This window comes from Lichenostomus cassidix, chromosome 3 (genome assembly GCF_008360975.1).
Source record: "Lichenostomus cassidix isolate B80296 chromosome 3, HeHo_3.0, whole genome shotgun sequence".
Taxonomy (NCBI): domain Eukaryota; kingdom Metazoa; phylum Chordata; class Aves; order Passeriformes; family Meliphagidae; genus Lichenostomus; species Lichenostomus cassidix.
In genome coordinates this window covers 112,237,451-112,261,827 of record NC_139483.1, presented here as the reverse complement: position 1 = coordinate 112,261,827, position 24,377 = coordinate 112,237,451, and the positions used below count along the sequence as shown (strand labels likewise).

The 24,377-nt window shown below is 53.0% G+C and overlaps 1 protein-coding gene across 1 annotated transcript in view; it reads left to right on the top strand.

The window, feature by feature from the left end:
- LOC146440537 (otoferlin-like) overlaps positions 1–24,315 on the top strand; it is a 39,528-nt gene extending 15,213 nt beyond the window's left edge. The window contains exons 18-39 of the mRNA XM_085056789.1: positions 536–670; positions 1,686–1,847; positions 2,799–2,918; positions 4,465–4,626; positions 5,203–5,365; positions 6,289–6,419; positions 7,148–7,177; positions 7,976–8,128; positions 8,451–8,517; positions 10,087–10,223; positions 11,047–11,181; positions 11,297–11,434; positions 15,565–15,692; positions 16,171–16,341; positions 16,906–17,066; positions 17,779–17,921; positions 18,697–18,785; positions 19,839–19,937; positions 21,160–21,401; positions 22,446–22,624; positions 22,777–22,877; positions 23,439–24,315. Of these exons, the coding sequence (XP_084912915.1) occupies positions 536–670; positions 1,686–1,847; positions 2,799–2,918; positions 4,465–4,626; positions 5,203–5,365; positions 6,289–6,419; positions 7,148–7,177; positions 7,976–8,128; positions 8,451–8,517; positions 10,087–10,223; positions 11,047–11,181; positions 11,297–11,434; positions 15,565–15,692; positions 16,171–16,341; positions 16,906–17,066; positions 17,779–17,921; positions 18,697–18,785; positions 19,839–19,937; positions 21,160–21,401; positions 22,446–22,624; positions 22,777–22,877; positions 23,439–23,619 (3,027 nt within the window). The 3' untranslated portion in view covers positions 23,620–24,315. The remainder of the gene's footprint in view (positions 1–535; positions 671–1,685; positions 1,848–2,798; positions 2,919–4,464; positions 4,627–5,202; positions 5,366–6,288; positions 6,420–7,147; positions 7,178–7,975; positions 8,129–8,450; positions 8,518–10,086; positions 10,224–11,046; positions 11,182–11,296; positions 11,435–15,564; positions 15,693–16,170; positions 16,342–16,905; positions 17,067–17,778; positions 17,922–18,696; positions 18,786–19,838; positions 19,938–21,159; positions 21,402–22,445; positions 22,625–22,776; positions 22,878–23,438) is intronic.
- The last annotated feature ends 62 nt before the right edge of the window (positions 24,316–24,377 follow it).

Sequence of the window (24,377 nt, the reverse complement as noted above, 5' to 3'; positions counted from 1 at the left end):
TCCCTTCCCTTCCCTTCCCTTCCCTTCCCTTCCCTTCCCTTTCCTTCCCTTCCCTTCCCTTCCCTTCCCTTTCCTTTCCTTTCCTTTCCTCCTTTCCCTTCCTCCCTTCCTTTCCTTTTCCTTCCTCCCTTCCTTCTCCTCCTCCCTCCCTTCCTCTTTCCTTTCCCTTCCTCCTTCCTTCCTCCTTCCTTCCTTTCCTTTCCTTCCTTTCCTTTCCTCCTCCTTTCCTTTCCTTTCCTTCCCTTCCTTCCTTCCTTCCCTTCCTTCCCCTTCCCTTCCCTTCCCTTCCCTTCCCTTCCCTTCCCTTCCCTTCCCTTCCCTTCCCTTCCCTGTCCAAGGGTTGCCAAGCTTTAGGAAGCCTGGTGGCCACTGGGAATAATCCATCTCTGCTCGTCTGCTCTTGGGTTGTTTTCCTCAGAAAAATCCCTGGGAAATTCCTGATGCCTCCCTGATCCAAAAAATGCACAGCAGCCCCACCTGCCACCCTTTCCCAGGTCCATCCCTGGAGCAGTAGGAATCTCTCCCATTTCTCCAGGTCCTCAACGAGACCCTTTGCCCGACCTGGGATCAGCTCCTGGTGTTCGACAACGTGGAGCTGTACGGGGAAGCTCACGAGATGCGGGATGACCCACCCATCATCGTCATCGAGATCTACGACCAGGACACCGTGGTAAGAAATTCCCGTGGAAATGTGTGGGATTGGGATGCCAGGATCACTCCCAAATTGGAGGCAGAGGATGTGGGGAGCCTTTTCTCCTGATCCTTGGGAAACAATCCTTCCACATCTCCCATGGAGACACTGCTGCCCATAAATCTCAGATGTGACTTGATGTATCTTATTTTTGGAGAGGGAAGCAAAAGGCTGGAGACGTGGAGTCTTTCCCTTTGGGAAATCTGCTCATCCATGGCCTCCTTGCTGTTCTAACCCTCAGCTGTCCCAAACCTTCAAGGAGCCAGGACTGAAAGATTTCCCTGAGCTTTGGTGTGCCCAGCCCAGAGCACTCATCCTGATCCTGTTCCACCATGATGGGGAGAATTGCAGGTCTAATTTTGGAATTCCTGTGTTGGATCTCCAACCCCAAGAGCTCTTGGGGAGAACTTCAGGGCTGATCTTGGAATTCTTGTGTTTGATCCCCAACCCCAAGTGCTCCCTGGGAGAACCATGTGGCTAATCTTGGAATTCCTGTGTTGGATCTCCAACCCCAAATACTCTTGGGGAGAACCACGTGGCTAATTTTGGAATTCTCATATTGGATCCCCAACCCCAAGTGCTCTTGGGGAGAACTGAGGGTCTAATCTTGGAATTCTCATATTGGATCCCCAACCCCAAGTGCTCTTGGGGAGAACCACGTGGCTAATCTTGGAATTCCTGTGTTGGATCCCCAACCCCAAGTGCTCTTGAGGAGAACCACGTGGCTAATCTTGGAATTCCTGTGTTGGATCCCCAACCCCAAGTACTCTTGGGGAGAACCACGTGGCTAATTTTGGAATTCCTTCTGTTGGATCTCCAACCCCAAGTGCTCTTGGGGAGAACCATGTGGCTAATTTTGATCTCCAACCCCAAGTGCTCTAATTTTGGAATTCTCGTGTTGGATTCCCAATCCCAGATGTTCTTGGGGAGAACCACAGGTCTAATTTTGGAATTCCTCCTATTGGATTCCCAACCTTAAGGGCTCTTTCCGCAGGGAAAAGCTGACTTCATGGGCCGGACGTTCGCCAAGCCGGTGGTGAAGATGTCGGACGAGCAGTACTGCCCCCCGCGCTTCCCACCACAGCTGGAATATTACCAGATCTACCGCGGCAACGCCACAGCTGGGGACCTGCTGGCCGCCTTCGAGCTGCTCCAGGTGCCAGCTGGACAAAGGGATGGGGAGGAGGGATGGAAGCCTGCATGGGATCAGGGATTAATTCATGGAGAACTGGATAACTGGGAATAACTTCTCCCCTTGCTGGTTAATTGCTAAATCCTTCTAGGTTCTCTAGGATGGATGAACCACTTGTTGTTCATCAAAGACACCTGGAAGTGTCCAAGGCCAGGTTGGATGGGGCTTGGAGCAACCTGGAAAGGTGGAATGTGTCCCTGCCCTGAGCAGGGGTTGGAATTAAAAGGTCTTTAAAGTCTCTTCCAGCCAAAACCATTCAGTGATTTATAATCAGTTAACAGAGTTAAATTCTCCCACTTCCATGCCTATTTTCCCATCATGAAAAGCTTTTCCCATATTTTTTTCTGCCAGGGCAGGTGCTCATCCAAGCCCTTTTCCCCACAGTTTTCCTTGCAGTGGGGTGGTTTCTCTAGGGAATGTCTCACATGGGATATTTGACCTTTCCCGAGCCGTGGGTTGGAAACAGGACCTTAAACCTGCTCTTAGGCTGAGCTCCAGGACCACATCTCCATTTCCTCACCCCCAGTGCAGCAGATGCAATTCCAGGATGGAACAGCCCTGGGATGAGCTACACTGGTGGGCTGAGAGATTTGGGGTGCTCCAGGGGCTGTCCTGTGTGGAAGAACAGCACTTTCCAGCACCTCCTGCATTTTCCTTTCCCCTAAACCCCTGTCCTGGGCTCCCAGCACTCTCAGACAGCCCAGACCCAACAACAGGGACCAGTTCCATCTGGGACACCTCCCAGCTCCCTCTGGAATTTGTCCTTGCCCATGGCAGGTGTTGGAATGCATTGATCCTTGAGGTCCCTTCCAACCCAAACCAATCTGGGATTCCACGATTCTGTGATAAGGACCAAAGAACTGCTTCCCAGCAGCTCAGAGGAGCAGATCCCAATCCATGACCCATCTCTTCCAGATCGGCCCTGGGGGCAAGTCAGACCTGCCCCCGATCGATGGCCCCACGGACATGGATCGGGGTCCCATCCTGCCGGTGCCTCTGGGAATTCGGCCAGTGCTGAGCAGATACAGAGTGGAGGTAACGGCCTTGGAGCACCTGGTGTCCACGTGGAGCATTGCCTGGGGCAGGAGAGCATCTCCAAGGGTCCTGGAAGGGCAGCAGGGAGCTGGGAGACGAGGATCAGTCTGTGGTGGCCGGACTGGGAACCAGGCTGCAGCATCCCTAAAATAACAGGGAACTGGATCATTCCTGCTGTCAAACCTGGGCAGGACAGTGAGGGAGCAGCACCTGGGCTGGGATGCAGTTCAGAGAATGCTGGAGATGGACATGGAGGTGGATTATCTCCTCCCAAAGCAAATCCCATAGCTCAGGTGTTCTGCATCTCACCAACCTTGAGCAACGAGGATGGGATGCCTCTCACATATCCATGGATATCTAAAAGGGGGTTTTGTACCCAAAATAGTGTAGGCACAACCCAGGGCAGTGCCTGTCCCCTGTGCTGGCACTGCTGGGGCACCTCCAGTGCTGGGGGCAGCTCTGGGCTCCTCCTGACAAGAGAGACCTGGAGGGGCTGGAGAATGTCCAGGGAAGGGAACAGAGCTGGGAAGGGGCTGGAGCTCCAGGAGTGGTTGAGGGAACTGGGAAAGGAGCTCAGCCTGCAGAAAAGGAGGCTCAGGGGGACCTTGTGGCTCTGCACAACTCCTGACAGGAGGGGACAGTCAGGGGTGTCAGGCTGTGCTCCAGGGAACAGGGACAGGACAAGGGAAATGGCCTCAAGCTGTGCCAGGGCAGGGTCAGGTTGGACACCAACAGGAATTTCCCCACGGAAAGGGTGGTCAGGCCTTGGCAGAAGCTGCCCAGGGAGGTTTGAAGTCCCCATCCCTGGAGATGTCCAAGGAATTCCTGGCTGTGGCACTCAGTGCTCTGGGCTGGGGACAAGGTGGGGCTCAGGCACAGCTTGGACTCAATGACCCTGGAGGGCTTTTCCTAATGATTCTGTGGTTCTATGATGTGTCCCATGAGAGTCTCTCTCCCTTGGAGGTCCTGGTGGACATCAGTGACCCAAGCAATGCCTACAGGGACATCCAGGGCACATCCCTCACTCTGCTCAGGTGAGCTGCTGCTGGCCAGGTCTCCAAAAGGATCTCAGCTCCTGGTTTTCCACACATTTGCATCGGGATTAATGAGTTGTGTTCCTCACAATTTTAACACAGCCATGAGGAATCAGGGCAAATCTCAATTCTGGGGACTTTTGGATGGTGTCAGTCTGTTATACCAGGTAGGGACAGGGGAATTTGGCACCAGTGACACTGATTCTACTGGGACGATGGGAATGCTGGATCCAGAGCCACCACAGATGGACAGAGCTGCTCTGTGGATTCTGAGGGCAGGAAAAGGCCAGGAAGGGAGAAATGCAGGAAAACAAGTGTTGAGAGCAGCAGGTGGGACACCTTGGGCTGCAGATCAGAAATGGGGTGGATGATTTGGGGCATCAGGAGGAGATACCTCAGGGATCAAGCACTGCATGGAGATGACATCAACAGTGGGATCCCTCTCCATGGAGAACCAACTCCCAGGGATCATCCCTCTCACATTCACGTGTTCCCTCCTCCTCCTGCCCTAGATCGTGTTCTGGGGGCTCAGGGACCTGAAGAGAGTGAACCTGGCCCAGGTGGACCGGCCTCGTGTGGACATCGAGTGCGCCGGGAAGGACGTCCAGTCTGCCCTGATCCAGAACTACAAGAAAAACCCCAACTTCAGCACTTTGGTCAAGTGGTTCGAGGTGGTGAGTGTGACCCCTTCCCTCTGATCCCTCAGCTGGAACCCGGAATTTCTGGAGCCCACCACGGCTCCGAGCCCTTTGCTCCAGTTTTCCCAAAGCAATGGAGGACATGGACACCATTCCCTTCCCTGAGGGCTCCCAAGCCATGTTTCGCTGGAGCAGTTCTGAACCTCTTCCTCCAGCATGATCCTAGTTCTGTTTCCTACTGGCCTTCCCAGGACAATCCCAGTTCTGGTCTCTAGTGACCTTCCCAGCATGATCCCATTCTTAATCCTTACTGGCGTTCCCATCACGATCCCAGTTCTGGTCCCTACTGGCTTTCCCAGCATGATCCCATTTCTAATCCTTACTGGCCTTCCCAGCATGATCCCAATTCTGGTCCCTACTGCCCTTCCCAGCATTATCCCATTCTTAATCCCTACCAGCCTTCCCAGCATGATTCCAATTCTGGTCCCTACTGCCATTCCCAGCATGATCCCATTCCTAACCCCTACTGGCCTTCCCAGCATGATTCCAATTCTGGTCCCTACTGCCCATCCCAACCAAACCAGACACTCCCATCCCTCCCGTGCTCCCCAGGACCTCCCGGAGAATGAGCTGCTGCACCCACCCCTGAACATCCGCGTGGTGGACTGCCGCGCTTTCGGACGGTACACCCTGGTGGGTTCTCACACGGTCAGCTCCCTCCGCAAGTTCATCTACCGCCCGCCCGATAAGAAAGCCCAGCACTGGAATATGGCAGGTACTGGGATTTGGGGACCTGGCTTGGGGCATCTCTGGGGAGAAGAGGGAGGTGGGATGGGCTGTGAGGACCATGAGATGGTTGCTTAACCTGCAGAGCTTCTGGGTTGGGTCCAGTCTTATCCAGAACTACAAGGAAAACCCCAGCTTCAGCACTTTGGTGGTTCCAAGTGGTGAATCTCCTCTTCCCTCTGAGCCCCCAGCTGGAATCCAGAATTCCTGGAGTCCAAAAAGTGGCTCTGAGCCCTTTGCTGCATTTTCCTCACAGGGTTGAGGAGCCACAGAAGGTGAACCCATAATTTCCTGATGATTTTTTTGATCTGCAGGTGATCTCATCACCTGCTTCCCCCAATTCCTGTGAGACAAGAAAGGTTCACCTCCAACATCTCTGCAGCTCCAGGACTTGAGTCCCCAAATGTTCCTCAGGACTGGGAGGGGATGTGGCCACACTCAGTCCCCATGGTGGCTGTAAAAAGCAGAGGTTGAGGTCCCTCTTGGCCCCAACCATCCCAATCCAGCAGTGCTCACAGTAAAACCCATCCCAGATCCACTTCCCACCCAGGGCAGCAACCAAAGGCTTGGGAGCCACAGGAATTGCTCCTCTGCTCCCAGCTTTGGGGCTGGAGGCTGGGCAGGATTCCCAAGGAACCTGTCTGATTCCATCGGTGTTTGAGTCAATGGAGGCTTCCAGGACAATCTTCTCTGCCTCTTCTCCTCTGGACATTTCCTGCTTATCCTCCACCTTCCTTTGCTCCTGGTGGGATTTTTGTGCTGCTGGAGACTCTGAGCTCATTTCCACTGCTCCAAGCATGGTTGTCCCACAGGGCTCCAGCCTGAATCCGGTGGGATCTCTCCTGAACTCTCAGTTTCTCCTCTCCACTGTCCCTCTCCCTTGTTCTTTCTCCTTCTCTGTCCTCTGTCCAGCCAAACACCTCAACGGGTACCTGGCCATGACCAGCAAGGCCCATCGCTCTCGCCCCACAGGGGAGATCGTTGTCAACATGGAACCCGAGGTTCCCATCAGGAAGATGGACACGATGGTGAAGCTGGAAGCTGTGAGTATCCGTGTGGCAGCACCTCTTTCCTCATGGAATCACTGATCTCTGAGGGATTCCCCCCTGAAAATTTGGCACTGGATGGGGCAGGCAGCGTGTCCCAAAGGCGTCAGGCTGTGTCACAATGGGTGTACCTGTGCCCGTTTTTGTGCTCAGAATGGGAATTTCAACTCCTCCTCCCACCTTTGTGCTCCAGAGCTTCCTTCACAAAACCAGATTTCTGGCAAGGTGCTCCAGGGCTGGAGCCTCTCTGCTCTGGAGCCAGGCTGGGAGAGCTGGGGGTGTTCATCTGGAGAAGAGAAGGATCCAGGGAGAGCTCAGAGCTCCTGCCAGGGCCTAAAGGGGCTCCAGGAGAGCTGCAGAGGGACTGGGGACAAGGCATGGAGGGACAGGACACGGAGAATGGCTTCTCAATGCCAGAGGGCTGGGATAGATGAAATATTGGGAAGGAATTCTTCCCTGTGAGAGTGGGGAGGGGCTGGGATGGAATTCCCAGAGAGGCTGTGGCTGCCCCTGGATCCCTGGCAGTGTCCAAGGCCAGGTTGGACAGGGCTTGGAACAGCCTGGGACAGTGGAAGGTGTCCCTGCCCATGGCAGAGGTGGAATGAGATGATATTTCAGATCTCTTCCCACCCAAACCACTCTGGGATGGATGATTTGCACCCAGCTGAGGCTGTGTCCTTAACTTGCTCTCTCTCTCTCCCTGTTCCCTCCACTCCGGGCGGCAGAATTCCGATGCTGTGGTGAAGGTGGACGTGGTGAGTGATTGATCTTCTCTGCATTCCTGCCCCCAACCCTCTGCTCCCTCTCCAGCCCTTCCACGCCACTTTCAAAGGACCAGGCACCCTCCCCAGGCCAGGCCAGGCCAGGCCAGGCCAGGCAGGGACATCACCCCTCTGTCCCCTCTGTCCCACAACTGAGACACAACACTGCTGTCCCCTCAAGGGATGTGGCAGTTGCCTCATCCTGCAGTTTGAGGAGCTCTTCTGGGCCAGGACCTCTCATTCCAGCTGTCCCAGGAGGAGCAGGACAGGCAGTGGGAGGGATGCTGGGTGTTCCCACCAAACCAGATACAATCTTGAAAAGGTTCCCTTGCTCCACTGAGTGGACCCAGGCTGCTTTGCTGGACATAGTTTGACTGTTGCCATGGAAGATTCCAGAGATGTAGCCTGGGAAATGCATGGATAACTGGGATGATGGAAATCGGGAGGTGTCTTGGGACTGTCCAATCCCTGGCAGTGTCCAAGGCTGCGTTGGATGGGGCGTGGAACAACCTGGGATAGTGGAAGGTGTCAGGGTTGGAACAGGATGAGCTTTAAGGTCCCTTCTCACCCAAACCATTCCATGATTCCGTGATTCTCTGGAGCCTTGGTCATCCTTGGCTGTTCTGTGCCTCACTGTCTGTGGCTGTGAAAAAGGGAGAAAATTGATGAGATCCCCGAGCCTGGGAGGTTCTCCCTCCTCAGGTGCTTCATCCCCACCTTTGTACTTCCAGAGATGTTTCCCTTTCACCTGATCCTTCCCCTTCCCCCTCTGTCCTTCCCTTGTCCCTTCAGACCGAGGAAGAGAAGGAGAAAAAGAAAAAGAAGAAGAAAGGAGGAGGAGGAGGAGGAGGAGGAGGAGGGGAGGAAGTGGAGGAGGAAGAGCCAGATGAGAGCATGTTGGATTGGTGGTCCAAGTACTTCGCTTCCATCGAGACGATGAAGGAGGTGGGTGAGGAGCAGCGCTGAGGGATATCCCAGGGGGGCACTCTTCCCTTCCTGCGAGGTCTCCCCTAATTCCAGCTCCTTCCAAAGCCTTGGGGCTGAGCTGCATCCCATGACTGTTACGGAATCCCAAAATTCCAGTTCGGGCTGGAAAAGCCCTTGGAGACAATCGAGTCTAACGCTCCCTGGCCACCACTGGCCACGTCCCCAAGTGCCACATCCATACAGCCTTTCAATCCCTCCAGGGATGGGAATTCCACTGCCCAGGGCAGCCTTTCCATGGAGAAATTGTTCCAAATGTCCAATGGCTTCCTTTGTCCCCCAGCAACTCCGGCAGCAGGAAGCAGCCGCGGCAGAGGCAGAGGAGAAGGAAGAGATGGAGATCGGAGAGGGTAAGGCTGGGAGTGAGGGAGGGAACATGGCAGGGAAAGGTGGGACCAGGATCCCTCTTGGATCTTGGAGATCCATTTGGGAATCTGACGCAGCTCTCCAGCCAAACGAGATGCTCCCAGCATGTTGTGTTTTCTCAAAAAGGGTGGATTTTTGTGGATGTTTTCCCTGTATGTTGAACTCTTTATCTGCTGTCCTAACATGGTCAGTGAAGACAAATTCACAACTTCAGGGGGGTTCTCTCACCTGATTTACCAATTTATATAATCTCATAATATTGTATAATATATACAATATATAAAATGGTATATATGTAATATATATATTCTATATATATTGAATATATGAATATATTGAGTATATATAATGAATAATTTTTCATTTATTATCATTTCATAAAGTTATGAGATAAATTATGCCCTAAATGTGGTTTTCTTCAAAGGAAGTTGGGTTTGTAACTCAGGTAGGCTGCTGACCTTGCCCAAAGTTGGGTGATATTAATTTTCTCCCAAAAATGATACGGACCAAGAATCCTGGGACTGGTAGGTCAAGGGTGACTTTGTCCATCTGGCTGTGCCACCAGTGGGGCTGGAAGGGATTTCCCTGAGGAATTCAACTCTTGTCCTCCATATGCTTCATGTCCCTATGACAGGGGGATGTTGTCATGCCCAGGTGAAGTAAAATCCTTCAGCTGGGTAAAATTCCAAGCCTGGTTTCTTTTGAAAGATTAATCCTTTAATCCCAGGAAAAATGAGGTCGGGTCTTGCTGAGCTTGGAGACAACTCTGAGCAGGTTCTTCCAGGGCTTGCTCTGGTGTCCCCTGAGGTTTTCTTTCTGCCTCCTGAGAATGATCCATTTCCTGCTGCTCTCCCACTCTTTCCTCTTCCATGTGAAGTTTTTCCATCTGTCTGTCCCCATCACTGGACATTTTCCAGCCCTCATGGAAGCTGGCAGAGGCAGCAAGGGACAGGGATTGCAGAGGAGGGAGAAGTTTCCTTCGAATCCACCTTTTCCAGCAGCCTCTTCCCAGCTGTCCCTGGCTGGTGGTTGCTCCAAATGAGACTCTGTGTGTGATTACAGCTGGTCACAGCCAATCCAAGGGCAGCAGCACCAAGCACTGTCCCCTCTGCCATTCCCAGGCTGGGGTTTTTTCCCCATGCTCCATAAAGCAGGAAAAATCTCTGGCAGAAGGAAGAAAAGGAGATGCTGTGGGCAGGACCAGGTTTTTTCACTGCTGTCGAAGTGTTCTGTCCATGTTTTGTGATCCTCCAAGTGATTCCTGCTCAGGCCAGTGCTGGAATTCCCTGCACAGAGCTCTCCAGGTTCCAGGAGATGCTGTGATCCAGAGCCAAGGAAAGTCAGGACAGGGCTGGGGTGGCACTTGCAGGCAGTGGCAGCTGGCAGCTTCCATGCTCCTCTTCTCTGAAGAACCTCGTCCAAGCTCCTCCTCCCTGTCTCCCCCACCCCACCCTCATTTCCATCGCTCCCACCCCACCCTCATTTCCATCTCCTCCCTCCATGCTGCTCCCCCCTGGACTCAGAGACCAAACTTGGTGACTCTTCCATGAAAGGCTCCAAGGCTCAGGCGAAGAACAAGGACAAGGACAAGGATAAGTCCAAGGCGCCCAAAGATGACAAGAAAAAGAAGCAGCAGCCAATCCCTGAGCTCCCCGAGAAGAAGAACAAGCAGAAGATCGATGAACTCAAGGTACCAGGGGGTGGTTTCCAAGGAAGTACCTGATCCTTGGGAGGATATGCCCTGAGACATCTCTCCTAGGGGTGTATTTTGGGACAAGGCTTCCCAGCCTCTCTGCCTAGCTGGAAGGAGTCAGAGGTCACAAGAAAAGGGGTTGTCCTGGAATAGGCTCATCCTTGGGGTGGCTTGGAGGTGCCCAGCTGGAGGGGAGAGTTTTCCCACCTGGATTTCCTGGCCCAGCCAGGATTCAGGGCAGGGATGGGCTCTTGTTCAACGATCCCAAGGATTTATTAGGATTTATGTTGCCTGTGGTCCTGAGGTCCAGATGAGATTTGGACCTGGGTCTTGCACAGAGGGGGAAAAAGCCCCACCAGTTGATCTGAGATTCACTTTTTATGTCACGTGGCATCAAGGTCCAACCCAATAATGCTGGAAATCCTTCCCCTTCCTAGAAAATCAGGCACTGGGAGCTCAGCTGTCCACATTCACAGAATCCCAGGGAGGTTGGAAAAGCCCTCCCAGACCATCAAGTCCAACCTGTGCCTGATCCCCACTTTGTCCCCAGCCCAGAGCGCTGAGTGCCACATCCAGGCCTTCCTTGGACACCTCCAAGGATGAGATTCTACCACCTCCTTGGGCACCCTGACCAAGGCCTGACCACCCTTTTCATGGAGAAATTATTCCCAATATCCAACCTGAACCTCCCTGGCAGCTTGAGGCCATTTCCTCTCATCCTGTTCCTTGTTCCTTCTGAGCAGACTGAATACTCCCCACATCTTTTCCTCACCTTTGTCTTTTTCCCAAATTCCCTCCTTTTAACTCCCCATCATCTCAGGTCTTCAACAAGGAGCTGGAAGCAGAGTTTGACAACTTTGAGGACTGGCTGCACACCTTCAACCTGCTCCGGGGGAAGATCGGGGACAACGACGACAACGCCACGGAGGAGGAGCGCATAGTGGGGAGGTTCAAAGTGAGTGGTCAGGAACGTTGGCCAGGACTTCAGGGAGGGCATTTTGGGGTGGATTTGCTTCCCTGGAGTCCCTGGGCAGCAGGACTCAGCCGGGCTGTGCCCTCCTTCACACCAGGGCTCCATGTGCGTCTACAAAGTGCCGCTCCCCGATGACATCACCAAGGAGGCGGGATATGACCCCACCTTCGGGATGTTCCAGGGGATTCCCAGCAACGACCCCATCAACGTGCTGGTCCGAGTCTACATCGTGCAGGTGAGTGGGAATTTGGGGTGTGACAGGCAGGATCTGGAGCTCCCTTCCACCCGGAGCTGGTCCTGGGGCCATGGGGAGGGTGGGATTTAGCTCCAGTGTGTCAGGACCTAGGATGTAGCTTGAGGACTGGACCAGCTCCTTGGCCATGGTATGGTTTGGGTGGGAAGGGACCTTAAAGCCCATCCTGTCCCACCCCCTGCTGTGGGCAGGGACACCTCCCACTGTCCTGAATTGATCAGGGATATCCTGGGATATCCAGAGCCTGAACGGTGTCTCCAGGGCTGTGTGCTCCCAGTGTGTGCTCCCACACATTAAATCCCCAGGATTTAATGATTTTAATGGGTGGTGGGTATGAGGGATGTCTCTATATTGCATCTCTTAGATGTTGGTTCAATATGTTTTGAAACTGGTTACAGAATTATACAGCAGGTTTTTATTTTTAAACTTCATAGAGGGGTATCTTCAACAGATATACATGTTTACATGTGTTAATTAGCCGAGTTTCAAGAGGATTCTCAGCTCTTATAGTATAACTTATTAACTTTGCATCCTGGTATAAATGTGGATGGATCTAGCAGGGATGTATGTTTTTTCTCAACAACATTCACATATAGTTGGTAGAATTTTATAGGTAATATTCCTATTCCGCTGGATAATTCTATACACCATGAAAATTACTTTTATGATACACAATTAACATACAAAACATTTCATACAAAATGTTCTCAAGCAAGCTTATCTTTACATTAGGGCTATGCTCTGTTTTCTAAGAGTCAGATTATAGCACTGTAGTAATTTAATTTTGAAGTAACTCAGAAACTGTGGCTTTACAATCAGTAAAGCCATTTTAAAAATGAAATTTATTCTTTTTGAAATTTAGTTGTATTCTCCTAACTAGTTTTTTCTCCTGAATTTTTGAGGCAAAGTTAAAATACTCTCTTAGGATATATGGCAGGAGATTTAACAGCCAGGAGATTTAACAGCAGATTTAACAGCCTCTCTGGTTTGAGAGCTGGTAGAAGGCTTTTCTGTATTTTATTCATGTCATTTTCATATATTTGTTTGTGTTTTGTTAAGATTCTTAAATTCACTGCTTAGTAAATTCAAAAAATTTTGCCAAATTATAATAATTTTAAATCCTTCCAAGGCAGAACTGGGAAGGTTAGTACATGTTTGTATAAATTCTTCTACTAACTCTCAGGATTGAATTGGTTGAGACAAATGCTACACTATTTTTCAGTAAAAAGACAAAACAAGTTAGACAGAAATCAAACATAAGAATATGTAAAATGCTTTAACAAATACTTGATCTTCTAGCAAGTCACTTGCAATGAAAACACGAATAAATGACAAACATTAACAAACTGACAATGCAAGCAATTATGGTGACACTTTAAATTTTCACTGGCTCTCATGCAGCATCATTTCATGTGTTGATAGGTTCCTATAACAGAAAAGTGAGCATTTTGGCCCGCTAGACTGACTATTAAAAGGAAATAAAACTTCTTGGTCACATCACGTGCCAGTGTTTTCATGAAGAAATAGTCACCACATTCAGGGATGATTTTGCTGTTTGCAGACTCTCTACTCCCAAACGTGTTTTCCTTATCTTCAGTGCAAGGGTGTTTGACCTTCCTAGAAAAGAAAAGAAAAGAAACAAGCTTCCCTGGCATTACTTGCCTGAGTGGAACAAGTTGTTAATTGCATTATTTTTTTTTTTTTTTAGCTAGAGTTTTAGTTTTCATTCTGTGAAGTGTTTGTTGCACAACTTTTGTTGTTTCTCCCAGGTTTTAAGTGGGGATACCTCTAACTGACTGTTCCGCGGAGGGAGTGAGACTGCTTTTATAAAGTTTTGCAGGGGTTGCAGTCTGTGAATTAGGCATTTGAGTTGCTCTCTTTTTTTTTTTTTAACAGAGTTTTAGTAGGCTTCCTCTTTTCTCTCTGGAGCAGTTCGCCTTATCCGTTAGCTCCTTTAGTTCTAGTGATTTTCCTTTTGGACATGATTAAATTCAGTGACAAGCAATGCCACTGATTAAAGCTTTTTAAAGAACTAATCCCCTTTTTAGAAACCAATTGCTTCCTATTCCATTTTTTCTTACACTAAGTCGAAGCCAGGGTAGAGAGGCGACTAACAAATTAACTAAAGAAAGACAATACAATATTATCTTTACACTGGCTACCCGGGATAGGAATTTTCCCCTAAAGTTTTCCTACAGCCTTCCAACAGAGGAAGCCTCATGACAAATAGCTAAGCTTGTACAGGGACAGCACTATTCTCACAAGGCAGCAGCTTTATCATGGGCCTCAGTGTTAGAACCAATTCTAGTTTTGTACAACAAACCCCAGACTGGGAGGGAGGGTGGTGGGGGGTGTTCCCTAAAAGACAAGAGCTGCAGAAGCGACTTCAGGAGTGAAACCTGTCAATTCTGGCTTTTTACAACAAAACACACACACAAAAAAACCCCACAAAATAGGGGCGTGGGTCCCCTCCAAAGAGGAGTTTTCAGGCTCTGCACAGCATCACGTAACAGGAGCTTTACAGCTCTGCACAAAACACCAGGGAGAGGCTTTTACTACAAACCACAGACAGGAGGACCTCCCCACAAGACACAAGCAGCAGAATTGGCTTCAGGCCTGAAACATGCCAATTCTGGACTCGCACAACAAAGGACACTAAAGGGAACTAGAACCCCCGTATCAGTTCACTACAACTTTTGGCCCCCAGAGATGACACTTCAATTTCCACAATCCCCTCAGAGAAAACTGCAGTCAAAATTCTAAGTGTCCAAACAAACTAGAATATGCACAACCCCTCAAAGAAAGGTGGTCTAAGTGCTGAGAATTGCTATGGACGGAGTCCTAACAACTCTTACAACCCTTAAAAAAAAAAAGTAGTGTTCATATTTGTTAGATATAGTATAAAAGGAAGCGCATGAAATCATTTCATGAGAGAAGACAGTAGCATTGTGAAAGGCACTTTGGGTCAGAGAATGTTATCCTGCCAACTAGGCCAACAAAATGTTATGATCCAAATATTAAGGTTCTTTGAAATACCTCTGCCTGAATTAAGGTGCAAACGAGACCTTATGCCAGTCAAAAGTATGGGTTTTATTTGATAGTAAATATGAGAGAAAGAAGGAGGAAAAGAGAGGAAAAGAGAAGTAGGAAGAGAGGTGGGGGGGACAGAAAGAGGGAAAAAGAAAATATCACCATCTGTGGATCCCAGCGATGTTGCATTGATCCTCTCCAGCCAGTCTTCTTGGTGGTGAAAAAGCACAGAATCCCATGGGTTAATATCCACTCAGGCCAGGTGGCAATGTCCAGGCATGTCCCCCCAGGGGAGGGGGCAGTCTCTAGCAGCAGACTCTGCTTGCATCACCTGCAGTCCTGTGGTGCAAGGCCTAGCACTCTGCAGGGTCTGTGATGGGTTGTGACTCCCCCCTCAGCTCCTCTCAAGTGAAAGTCCCGTGGATGTGGCCTGTGGGGTTGGGGGTTCCACAGCTGGGCCAGTTTGTGTAAACCTGGCTTCTGTGAGCTGTGCTCTGCCCCCACCCCAAACTCAGCCAGGGATGATTCTCAGCACAGCTGGTGGCTTTGGCCTTTGTGGATGCATTCCTTTCCCTCAGCCTGAGATGACTGAACAACAGGGTTTCCCTTTGTTTAATCTCAGCAGTTTGACTCGCAGTCCAAAGTCCCAGTCAGGTATCTTCAGGGAGGCTTCTTTGACTGTAGCTTCTTTATACACTTTTTGTTATAATGAGCAAAACTTTATATCAACGTTTGAGGCATGAACTATTTCAGTCTCTGACAGGATGTTTCCTTAGAGCTTCTTTCCTGCCTCTGCTGAGGTTCCAAAGGTGGCTGTAGTGATGTCTCTGAGGACACAGCCAGCTCCAGTTTCTCCCTAAACCACGACAGGGATTAACATGAGGCAGGAATATCCCCCGTTAATCCAAGACACTGTTTCATCCCTAGTTAATCCAAGACACCCTGTTTCATCCCCAATTCAATCCAAGACACTTTGTTTAGGGACTGAAGTGTCCCAGTGTTCTCAGGGATGGAGAACGGGCTCACCCCTAAATCCTTGACTTCCCTGGACAGCACTGACCCATCCCACCTGTCCCCTCCAGGCCACGGACCTCCACCCAGCTGACATCAACGGGAAAGCTGATCCCTACATCGCCATCAAGCTGGGCAAGACGGACATCAAGGACAAGGAGAACTACATCTCCAAGCAGCTGAACCCTGTCTTTGGGAAGTGAGTCTGTGCCTGGAACTGCTGAGCTGAGCCTGAGCTTGCCAGCCCTCAGACCTGCACCTGAGCTGTCCCTTGGCTGCTCCTTGAGCTGGAATGATGGGATTCATTCGGTGTGGAGGTCCTCCTTCCAGGATGTCCTTCTTTGCCAACGTGTGGTCTTATGTAGCACTGGGTGTTTAAGAGATGAATCTGAAATTTATCAGATCAAAGTGAAACACCCACTTAGGAGTCTTTAGACCTGAATTTGAGTGGCAATAAGACACAAACTCAGTTTCAGGGCTGTTGGGACATCCAGGTCAAGGATTTTCCCCCCTGTGAAGGGTTGGTGGTTTCATTAAACCCCACCCCAGATGTCCTGCAGTGATGGATGCAAATTAAACACTATCCATGGACTGGAGCAGACCCACTTCCCCCACAGGTCTGTCCTGAGGGGCAGACAGGCCCTCCAGCAGCTTTTCTCTGCTTCCTCCCATCCCAGATCCTTCGACATCGAGGCCACCTTCCCCATGGAGTCCATGCTGACCGTGGCCGTGTACGACTGGGACTTGGTGGGCACTGATGACCTCATTGGGGAGACCAAGATCGACCTGGAGAATCGCTACTACAGCAAGCACCGAGCGACCTGCGGGGTGTCCCAGACCTACTCCATGTACGGGAAAAGCCTTCCCTGCCCTCCTCCCACCTGGATCCTCCTCTGCCTCACCTCCCACCCCGAGCCCAGAGCTCCTGCAGGAATCTCCCCCTTTCACTGCCTGCTGATCCTGGAATGATTTGTTTTGGGAAGGACCTCACTCCGTCCAATCCCACCATCAGCAGGGATTAGTGGAGGGGTCTGCACTATCCCTGGTCTTGTGACCAGCACAGCAGGGAGTGGTGGAATGGGTCATCAGGGCAGGAGGGAGGGATTGGTGGGACTGGAAAGAGGGGTGAGGTCAGGGCTAAAATAGCAGCTGGGCCAACAGTGATGCTGAAAATCAGGAATCAAGGTCTGATTTGGGAATTCCAGGTCTGAGCAAAGGTGGGGTGGAAGGTATTTGCAAAAGAGGCACAGAGGGACCAAGTCTGCTCTGAAGTTTCACCTTTGCTGCCTCAAATCCTTTCCTGGGGAATTCTGGGTCCTTCATGGCACAGTGGTTTTTTTTTCTGGCAAAAGGGAGCAAAATGGGTTTTTCCTCTCAATCTTTTATGACTGACCTCTCTCTCCGATTCCTAGCCACGGCTACAACACCTGGCGTGACCCCATGAAGCCCTCCCAAATCCTGTCCAAGCTGTGCAAGGAGGGAAAAGTGGATGGGCCGCACTTCAGGCCAGGGGGAAGAGTGAAAGTTGCCAACAGGGTCTTCACCGGCCCCACGGAGATCAAGGATGAAAGTGGTATGGTTCTGTGGGATCATCCCAAGGGGTGGAGGTTCTGGAGGGGAGCAGGGGTCTGGGGGTCTCCTCCTCATCCAGGGTTGGAATCTCAGAGCAGTTTGAATCATGGAATGGTGTGAAAGGGACCTTTGAAGGTCAGCCAGTCCAACCCCCAGACAGATGTGGTGGCCCCATTACCCACCCCTGCAGTCACCATCCCAGTATGGGACCAGTTGAAGAGTCCTACAGACCCTCCAGGCCAGCAGGTTCCTCTTGGAATCACTCAAGGACATCCATGGACACCCAGAGTGACCACAGCTGCCTCTGGAAATGCCCTCCTGGCAGGGCATGTCCAAAGAGCAATGGAGACACCTCATGGATTTCTAGGGTTTAGGAAGCTGTTATCCATGTAACCACATTCTCAAACGATGGGAAAAGGGGGTTGTGTCCCAACACACCCACGTGTGTCCAAGAAAGAGGGAGACAGGCCAAGAGGAGAGGGAGGAAAACATGGTTAGTGGACATGGAATTGATCCAGACATGGAAAACACAGACTGGATGGGGATGGGATCCTTCTGTAGGGATGGAGAGAGGAGTTAGGAAGTGCCGGCTGAGGGAAAAGCTTTCCAAGGGATGGAGAGGATGAAGCAGTTCTGCCCCTTGTAGCAGGGGTGGAGGCCCTGGGTGCTTTGCTGTCCCTGTCCCAGTTGTCTGAGCTCTCCTTGTCCTCCAGGCCAGAAGAAGCCGACGGACGAGCACCTGGCGCTGGCGGTGCTGCGGCACTGGGAGGACATCCCGCGGGCTGGCTGCCGCCTCGTCCCCGAGCACGTGGAGACACGGCCGCTGCTCAACCCCGACAAGCCTGGCATCGAGCAGGTCTCACATCCCAGCGGGAATGGGGGCAGCCCGTGGGGGCCAAAGGAACCCTAACCCACCTCGGGGTGGGCAGGTCACCCCGGGATCCCAGCAGAGAAAATCTCCAGTGCCTCCTGGTCCATCCTCATCCATCTCACGTCCCACAGTCCCTCCTGATTCCCCACATCTGGGCACCTGGGACTTAAATTCCTGACATATTCCCAAGCAGAAAGGACTGGGAACCCCCAGGATGCTGTACATAAAAGGGCTGGGAGTACCTTGGAGACTCTGAACTTCCTGGAGTCCTGAGGAAGGCTCTGAGCCCATTTTGTGAGGGAGTCACAGCCCTGCTGAGTAAAGGAGGGAGAGCAGGAGGAGAGTTGGGCTCTGGTTGTTTTTCAGACCCAATTTTGGCCATGAATCTCCCAAAATCTAAATTTGAGCTGTCCCCCTTGAGCCTTTGGCAAGTTCCTTGCAGAGGTTGGGAGCAGGGGAGGGAAAACTCCCCTTGGTGCTCTGCTCACCCTGGTGAGGCTGATCTGAGTTCAGGTGGAGATCATGGAATGATTTGGGCTGGAAGGGCCTTCAAGTTCATCCCATTCCACCCCCTGCCCTGGGCAGGGACACCTTCCATGAGACACTTCTGCAGGGGTGGAGGAGGATTCATGGCATGGGAGAAGCTTGTCCTGCTCCATGTCCAGCATGGCCAGAGTGATGGCTGTGGGAGGAAGAGGACACTGGTGGGGAGGGGACAGGAAGGACTAGGGGTGCTGACCATGCCTCTCCCACCCTGCAGGGCCGCCTGGAGATGTGGGTGGACATGTTCCCCATGGATATGCCAGCGCCCGGCCCTGCCATCGATATTTCTCCCAGAAAACCAAAGAAGTAAGGAACCAGCCCAGCCAACCAATCCCAGGGAAAACAGAAGGCTGGGAGTGGAGCCAGGCTTCTCCTGTCTCCTGCTCTGCTCCATGGCCAGCCCAGCCTCTGACTGGGTTCCTGAGCCATGCTGGCATTTCCAGGGGTCCCAACACTGGAGGCAGTTCCAGAGCTGCTCCTGAGGGTGATATCCCATCTCTTCCATCCCTGGAAACTCCCAACCATTCTTGGCTGTAAACTGGGAAATTCCATCGTTCCCAGGTCTTGGCAGGGGTATCCCAGGGCAGTTTGGATAGGGCTTTTCCAGGAAGGGATGGATAGAGGCAGGGCAGTGGAGGTTACTGGGGAAGCTGGTTGTCCCGAGTTAATGATAAGACTCTCTCTCCTCCGAGAGCGAAGGGCCCCGACACCCCCTCCCCCACCCACAACAGAGCCTCTTAGATGGAAGTGAAGAAAAAACTATTTATTTGACAAAACCACGCAGAGTGCCCTGCAAGGCACAGGGGAAGGGGAAAACCAAGGTGAAAAGGAGTTATTCAACCTGATTAAAAAGTCCTTTTCTCAGACGCAGTCCCTCTCCTCCTCGCCCCCCCCCCCCCCCACCCCGGGGCCAGCTGGAGCTCCCTGGAGAGCTCTGCTGTCCTCTGGCCCTCCTGGGTCTCCGGGTGGCAAAGCAGATGGAAGAGGAGGGGTCCAACCGAGGAAAAAGAAAAAATGGGAAAAAATGGGAACAGAGCTCACTCTGACCCCCATCCAGCACGCAGTCTCTGCCGGGCGACGAATCCTCCCCCGGAGCGAGGCTTGGGGAAAATGTTTTCAAAACAACCCGCGTTTCTCTCTTCGGCTGGGTGTAGTTAAAGAGACAGGACCACACATTTTTTACACATTTTTTCTTTCTTGGGCATATAAGCCAACGATAGGGGATAAAGGATTATCATAACATCAATCCAAGACACTGGTCATTCCAAGCAGGAAAGAGCAGGGACAGACAGCGCATGGAGAGGGAGAAAGGGCATTCCCTGTTCCTGTGCCTCACCTCCCTTTCCCTCCCCGTGGCAGGTATGAGCTCAGGGTGATCGTGTGGAACACTGACGAGGTCATCCTGGAGGATGACGACTACTTCACCGGCGAGAAATCCAGTGACATTTTTGTCAGGGGGTAGGTACAGCCCGGAATTCCAGTGGCTCCTCCTCTGCCTCTCCCGGGGTGGTGGGCACGGGTGGTGCTGAGGGTCCCAGCACTGCTGGTGTCTCCTGTGCTGTTTCCTGCCTCCCCCGCTCTCCACATCCCACTGCCTGTGCCTGGAACTCTGCTTGGAGCTCCACGTTGTTATCTGGGATGCCACTGAGGTGGTTTTGGGATGCGAAGCTTTCCTGGCGGGAGAGATGCCTGACATCTCTGTCGGGGGTGATGAGGCCTCGCTGCTTGGTCCCCTCTGCCTCTCTTGCTGTCCCTCATGGCATTTCCACCCCACCACCTCCTTTTCCAGCGTCTGGAGCCAAACTGGGGGTGTTTGTTCTGATGGTTTCTTCCCATCTCTGCTTCACCCTCACTCAGCAGGATGGGAAAGCCCCTTCTGGAATTCCACCACATCAGAGAATCACAGAATCCTGGGATGGTTTGGGTTGGAAGGGACCTTAAAGCCCATCCAGTCCCATCCCCTGCAGGGACACCTTCCACCATCCCAGGCTGCTCCAGGCCACGTTTCTGTCTCTCAATAGACAAATCCCGTGGGATGCAGCTCCAAGGAATCTGAGCAAAACCCTGAGCTCCAGAGAGACCTTGGAGCTATGCCAGTAGCTCCATCCCTCTGGAATACGAACACCTTCCATCCCTGCAAGTGTCCAAGGCCAGCATCAGCCGGGGCTTGGAACAGCCTTGGACACTTCCAGGGAACCAGGGGCAGCCACAGCTTCTCTGGGCACCCTGTGCCAGGGCCTCCCCATCCTCACAGGGAACAAATCCTTTCCAAGATCCCACCTATTCCTGCCCTATGGCAGTGGGAAGTTGTCCTGTCCCTATATCCCTTGTCCAAGGTCCCTCTCCAGCTCTGTTGTGATCCCTTTCCATCCTGCTCTGCTCTAGCCTCCCCATCAGTGCTCCCAGCTCCTGGACAATCCCTCAACATCTCCCTGCCCAGGATAAGCCCTGGGACAACCCCCTTGGATCTCTTTCTCCCAAAGTCCTCTGTTCCCTCTGAGACCCTCCTGCCCCTTGGATTTGCTGCTGCAGAGTCTGGAGCAGCCTCAGCCCCGTGTTCACATCCTTTAGGTCCTGCCAGTCCTGGAGACACCCTGGCATCCTGGGCAGGGTGGTCCTGTGCCCTCTCCTGCCCCCAGGTGTAAACTTGTGCCCCCCTCTCCCCCCCCGGGCCCTGCAGGTGGCTGAAGGGGCAGCAGGAGGACAAGCAGGACACAGATGTCCATTACCACTCCCTCACCGGGGAAGGCAACTTCAACTGGCGCTACATCTTCCCCTTCGACTACCTGATGGCCGAGGAGAAGATTGTCATCTCCAAGAAGGAGTCCATGTTCTCCTGGGATGAGACCGAGTACAAGATCCCAGCCCGCCTCACCCTGCAGGTCTGGGATGCTGACCACTTCTCGGCCGATGATTTCCTGGGTACGTGGAGGGTCCAGAGCATCCCACAAACCCCTTGAGCTGCTGCTGGACAGAGCAGGTGGGATGAGAGGGCAGGAAGGGTCTGCAGAGGGATCTGGACAGGCTGGATCCACAGGCCAAGGCTGAGTGCCAGGTCCTGCACTGGGGTCACACCAACCCCACAGAGTGCTCCAGACTGGGGGAAAAGGGGCTGGAAAAGGCATTGGGGGTGCTGATGCCAACAGCTGGTCACGAGCCCAGGTGTGCCCAGGTGGACAAGAGGCCAGTGGCCCCTGGGCTGTGCCAGCTCTGGGGTGGCAGCAGGGCCAGGGCAGTGCCTGTCCCCTGTGCTGGCACTGCTGGGACACCTCCAGTGCTGGGGCAGTTCTGGGCTCCTCCTGACAAGAGAGACTTGGAGGGGCTGGAGAGTGTCCAGGGAAGGGAATGGAGCTGGGAAGGGCTGGAGAGTGTCCAGGGAAGGGAACAGAGCTGGGAAGGGGCTGGAGCCCCAGGAGGGGCTGAGGGAGCTGGGAAAGGAGCTCAGCCTGGAGCAAAGGAGGCTCAGGGGGACCTTGTGGCTCTGCACAACTCCTGACAGGAGGGGACAGCCAGGGGTGTCAGGCTGTGCTTCAGGGAACAGGGACAGGACAAGGGAAATGGCCTCAGGCTGTGCCAGGGCAGGGTCAGATTGGACATCAGCAGGAATTTCTCCATGGAAAGGGTGGTCAGGCCTTGGCAGGAGCTGCCCAGGGAGGTTTGGAGTCTCATCCCTGGGGGTGTGCAAGGAATTCCTGGATGTGGCATTGAGTGCTCTGGGCTGGGGACAAGGTGGGGCTCAGGCACAGGTTGGACTCGGTGGTCTCTAAGCTCTTTCCCAACATTCACGATCCCATGATTCTGAGGTCCCTTTTTTCCACTGCTCCTGTAGCCAAAACACCACGTTTTTCCCCCCCAGAGCTGGCTCAAAGCTGCTCCCCAGGGCAGGAGATGCTGGTCCAGCCCATCTCCAGCCAAGGACTGGGCCTTCTGGGGTGCCAACATCTGTGCTCCCCTTTGTCCTGCCAGGGGCCATCGAACTGGATCTGAACCGCTTCCCCCGGGGAGCCAAGACGTCCAAGCAGTGCAGCCTGGAGATGGTGACCAATGAGGCTGAGCTGCCCATGATCTCCATCTTCAAGCAGAAGTGGGTAAAAGGCTGGTGGCCATTCGTTGCCAGAGATGAGAACGACGAGCTGGAGATCACGGTAGGCATGGGGAAAAGGGAGGGTTTGCCTCCTGGGGATGCTGCTCTTTGCAGACACTCTGCGTCCCTGCTCGGGGCTCCGTTCCCTCAGGACCCCTCTGGCCTGGGGGCAGAGGTGGGATTGGCCTCAGCACAGATCTCCGCTCCCCACAGGGCAAAGTCGAGGCTGAGCTGCACCTTCTGACAGCAGAGGAGGCTGAGAAATCTCCCACTGGGCTGGCTCGGAATGAGCCCGATCCCCTGGAGAAACCCAAGTGAGTAGGAAAAGCCTTTCTGCAGCAGGGAACCTTGTATTCTGGGCTTTGACTCCCACCTGGAGTGCTGCATCCACCTCTGAGCCTCAGCACAAGAAAGACATGGGACTGAGGGAGGCCATGGAGATGCTCCAAGGCTGGAGCCCCTCTGCTCTAGAGCCAGCCTGGGAGAGCCAGAGGTGTTCATTTGGACAAGAGGAGGATCCAGGGAGACCTCAGAGCCTCTTACAGGGCCTAAAGGAGCTCCAGGAGAGCTGGAGAGGGACTGTGGATATGGGTGCAGAGGGACAGGACGGGAGGGAATGGCTTTCCAGTACCAGAGGGCAGGGAGAGATGGGGTATTGAGATGGAATTGTCCCCTGTGAGGGTGGGGAGGCCCTGGCTCAGGGTGCCCAGAGAAGCTGTGGCTGCCCCTGGATCCGTGGCAATGTCCAAGACAAGGTTGGATGGGGCTTGGAGCAGCCTGGCTCAGTTGAAGGTGTCCCTGCCCATGGCTTTAAGGTGCATGAATCCCTTTTCCCCTGATGGTGGATCAATGATGGGTGTTTGTTTCCCCTGCAGCCGCCCGGACACATCGTTCATCTGGTTCCTGAACCCACTCAAGTCCATCAAATACCTCATCTGCACCCGCTACAAGTGGCTCATCATCAAGATCGTGCTGGCCCTGCTGCTCCTCATCATGGTGGCCCTGTTCCTCTACAGCATGCCAGGATACATGGTCAAGAAGCTGCTGGGAGCGTGAAGGGCAGGAGCCTCTCCCGTGTCCCAAACCCCTGGCACAACCTTCCCAGCTCAGTGTCCTTCTCCTCCCTGTGACCTCTGGGCAGCCCTGGGGGCATCTCCTCCCTGCTGCTGCTGCTGCTGCTGCTGCTGCTGCTGCTGCTGCTGGGCCTCCTCTTTGCATTCTGTCTGTGGGTCTCGTTCAAGCTTTAGTCCATGGAATGGGGCTGGAGCATGGCGCAGATCCCCAGACTCTCCATCCCTCCTCTTGTGGGAGTCTCCAAGGCCTGTGCCCACTGGGATCATGGCTGATGCCTTCCTGGGAATCAGGGGAAGGAGAGGGGAGCTGGGGCAGCATCACTGGAGCTGTGGAAGTGCTCCAGAAAGGCTCTGTGGAGGGATTTTCAGAATCCAGGATGGAGCTGGGCTGGAGGAGCTGGGGATGTGTCAGCCCCACCAGAGCGAGGGCACAGAGCATCCTCAGTGCCTGTCTCCACTGCTGGCACTGTCCCTGCTCCGCTCGGAGCTCTGGAGGTCACACTCCCTGGCACAGGGATCCCAGGAATCCTGTCCCATCCCAGGAATCCTGGACACGGTGCCCCAGCAGGCCCCGCAGAGAGGCCTGGGGTGGGCGAGGGGCAAACTCTGCCCTTCCCTCCCACAGCTCCAGCAGAGACAGGGATGTGTCCCACAGCTAGAACAGCTTCCCAAGATCACACTCATGCTCTCTTCCTGCTCTCTTCCTGTCCCCTACCACAGCTGGGCAGAGGAGAGGGAAAA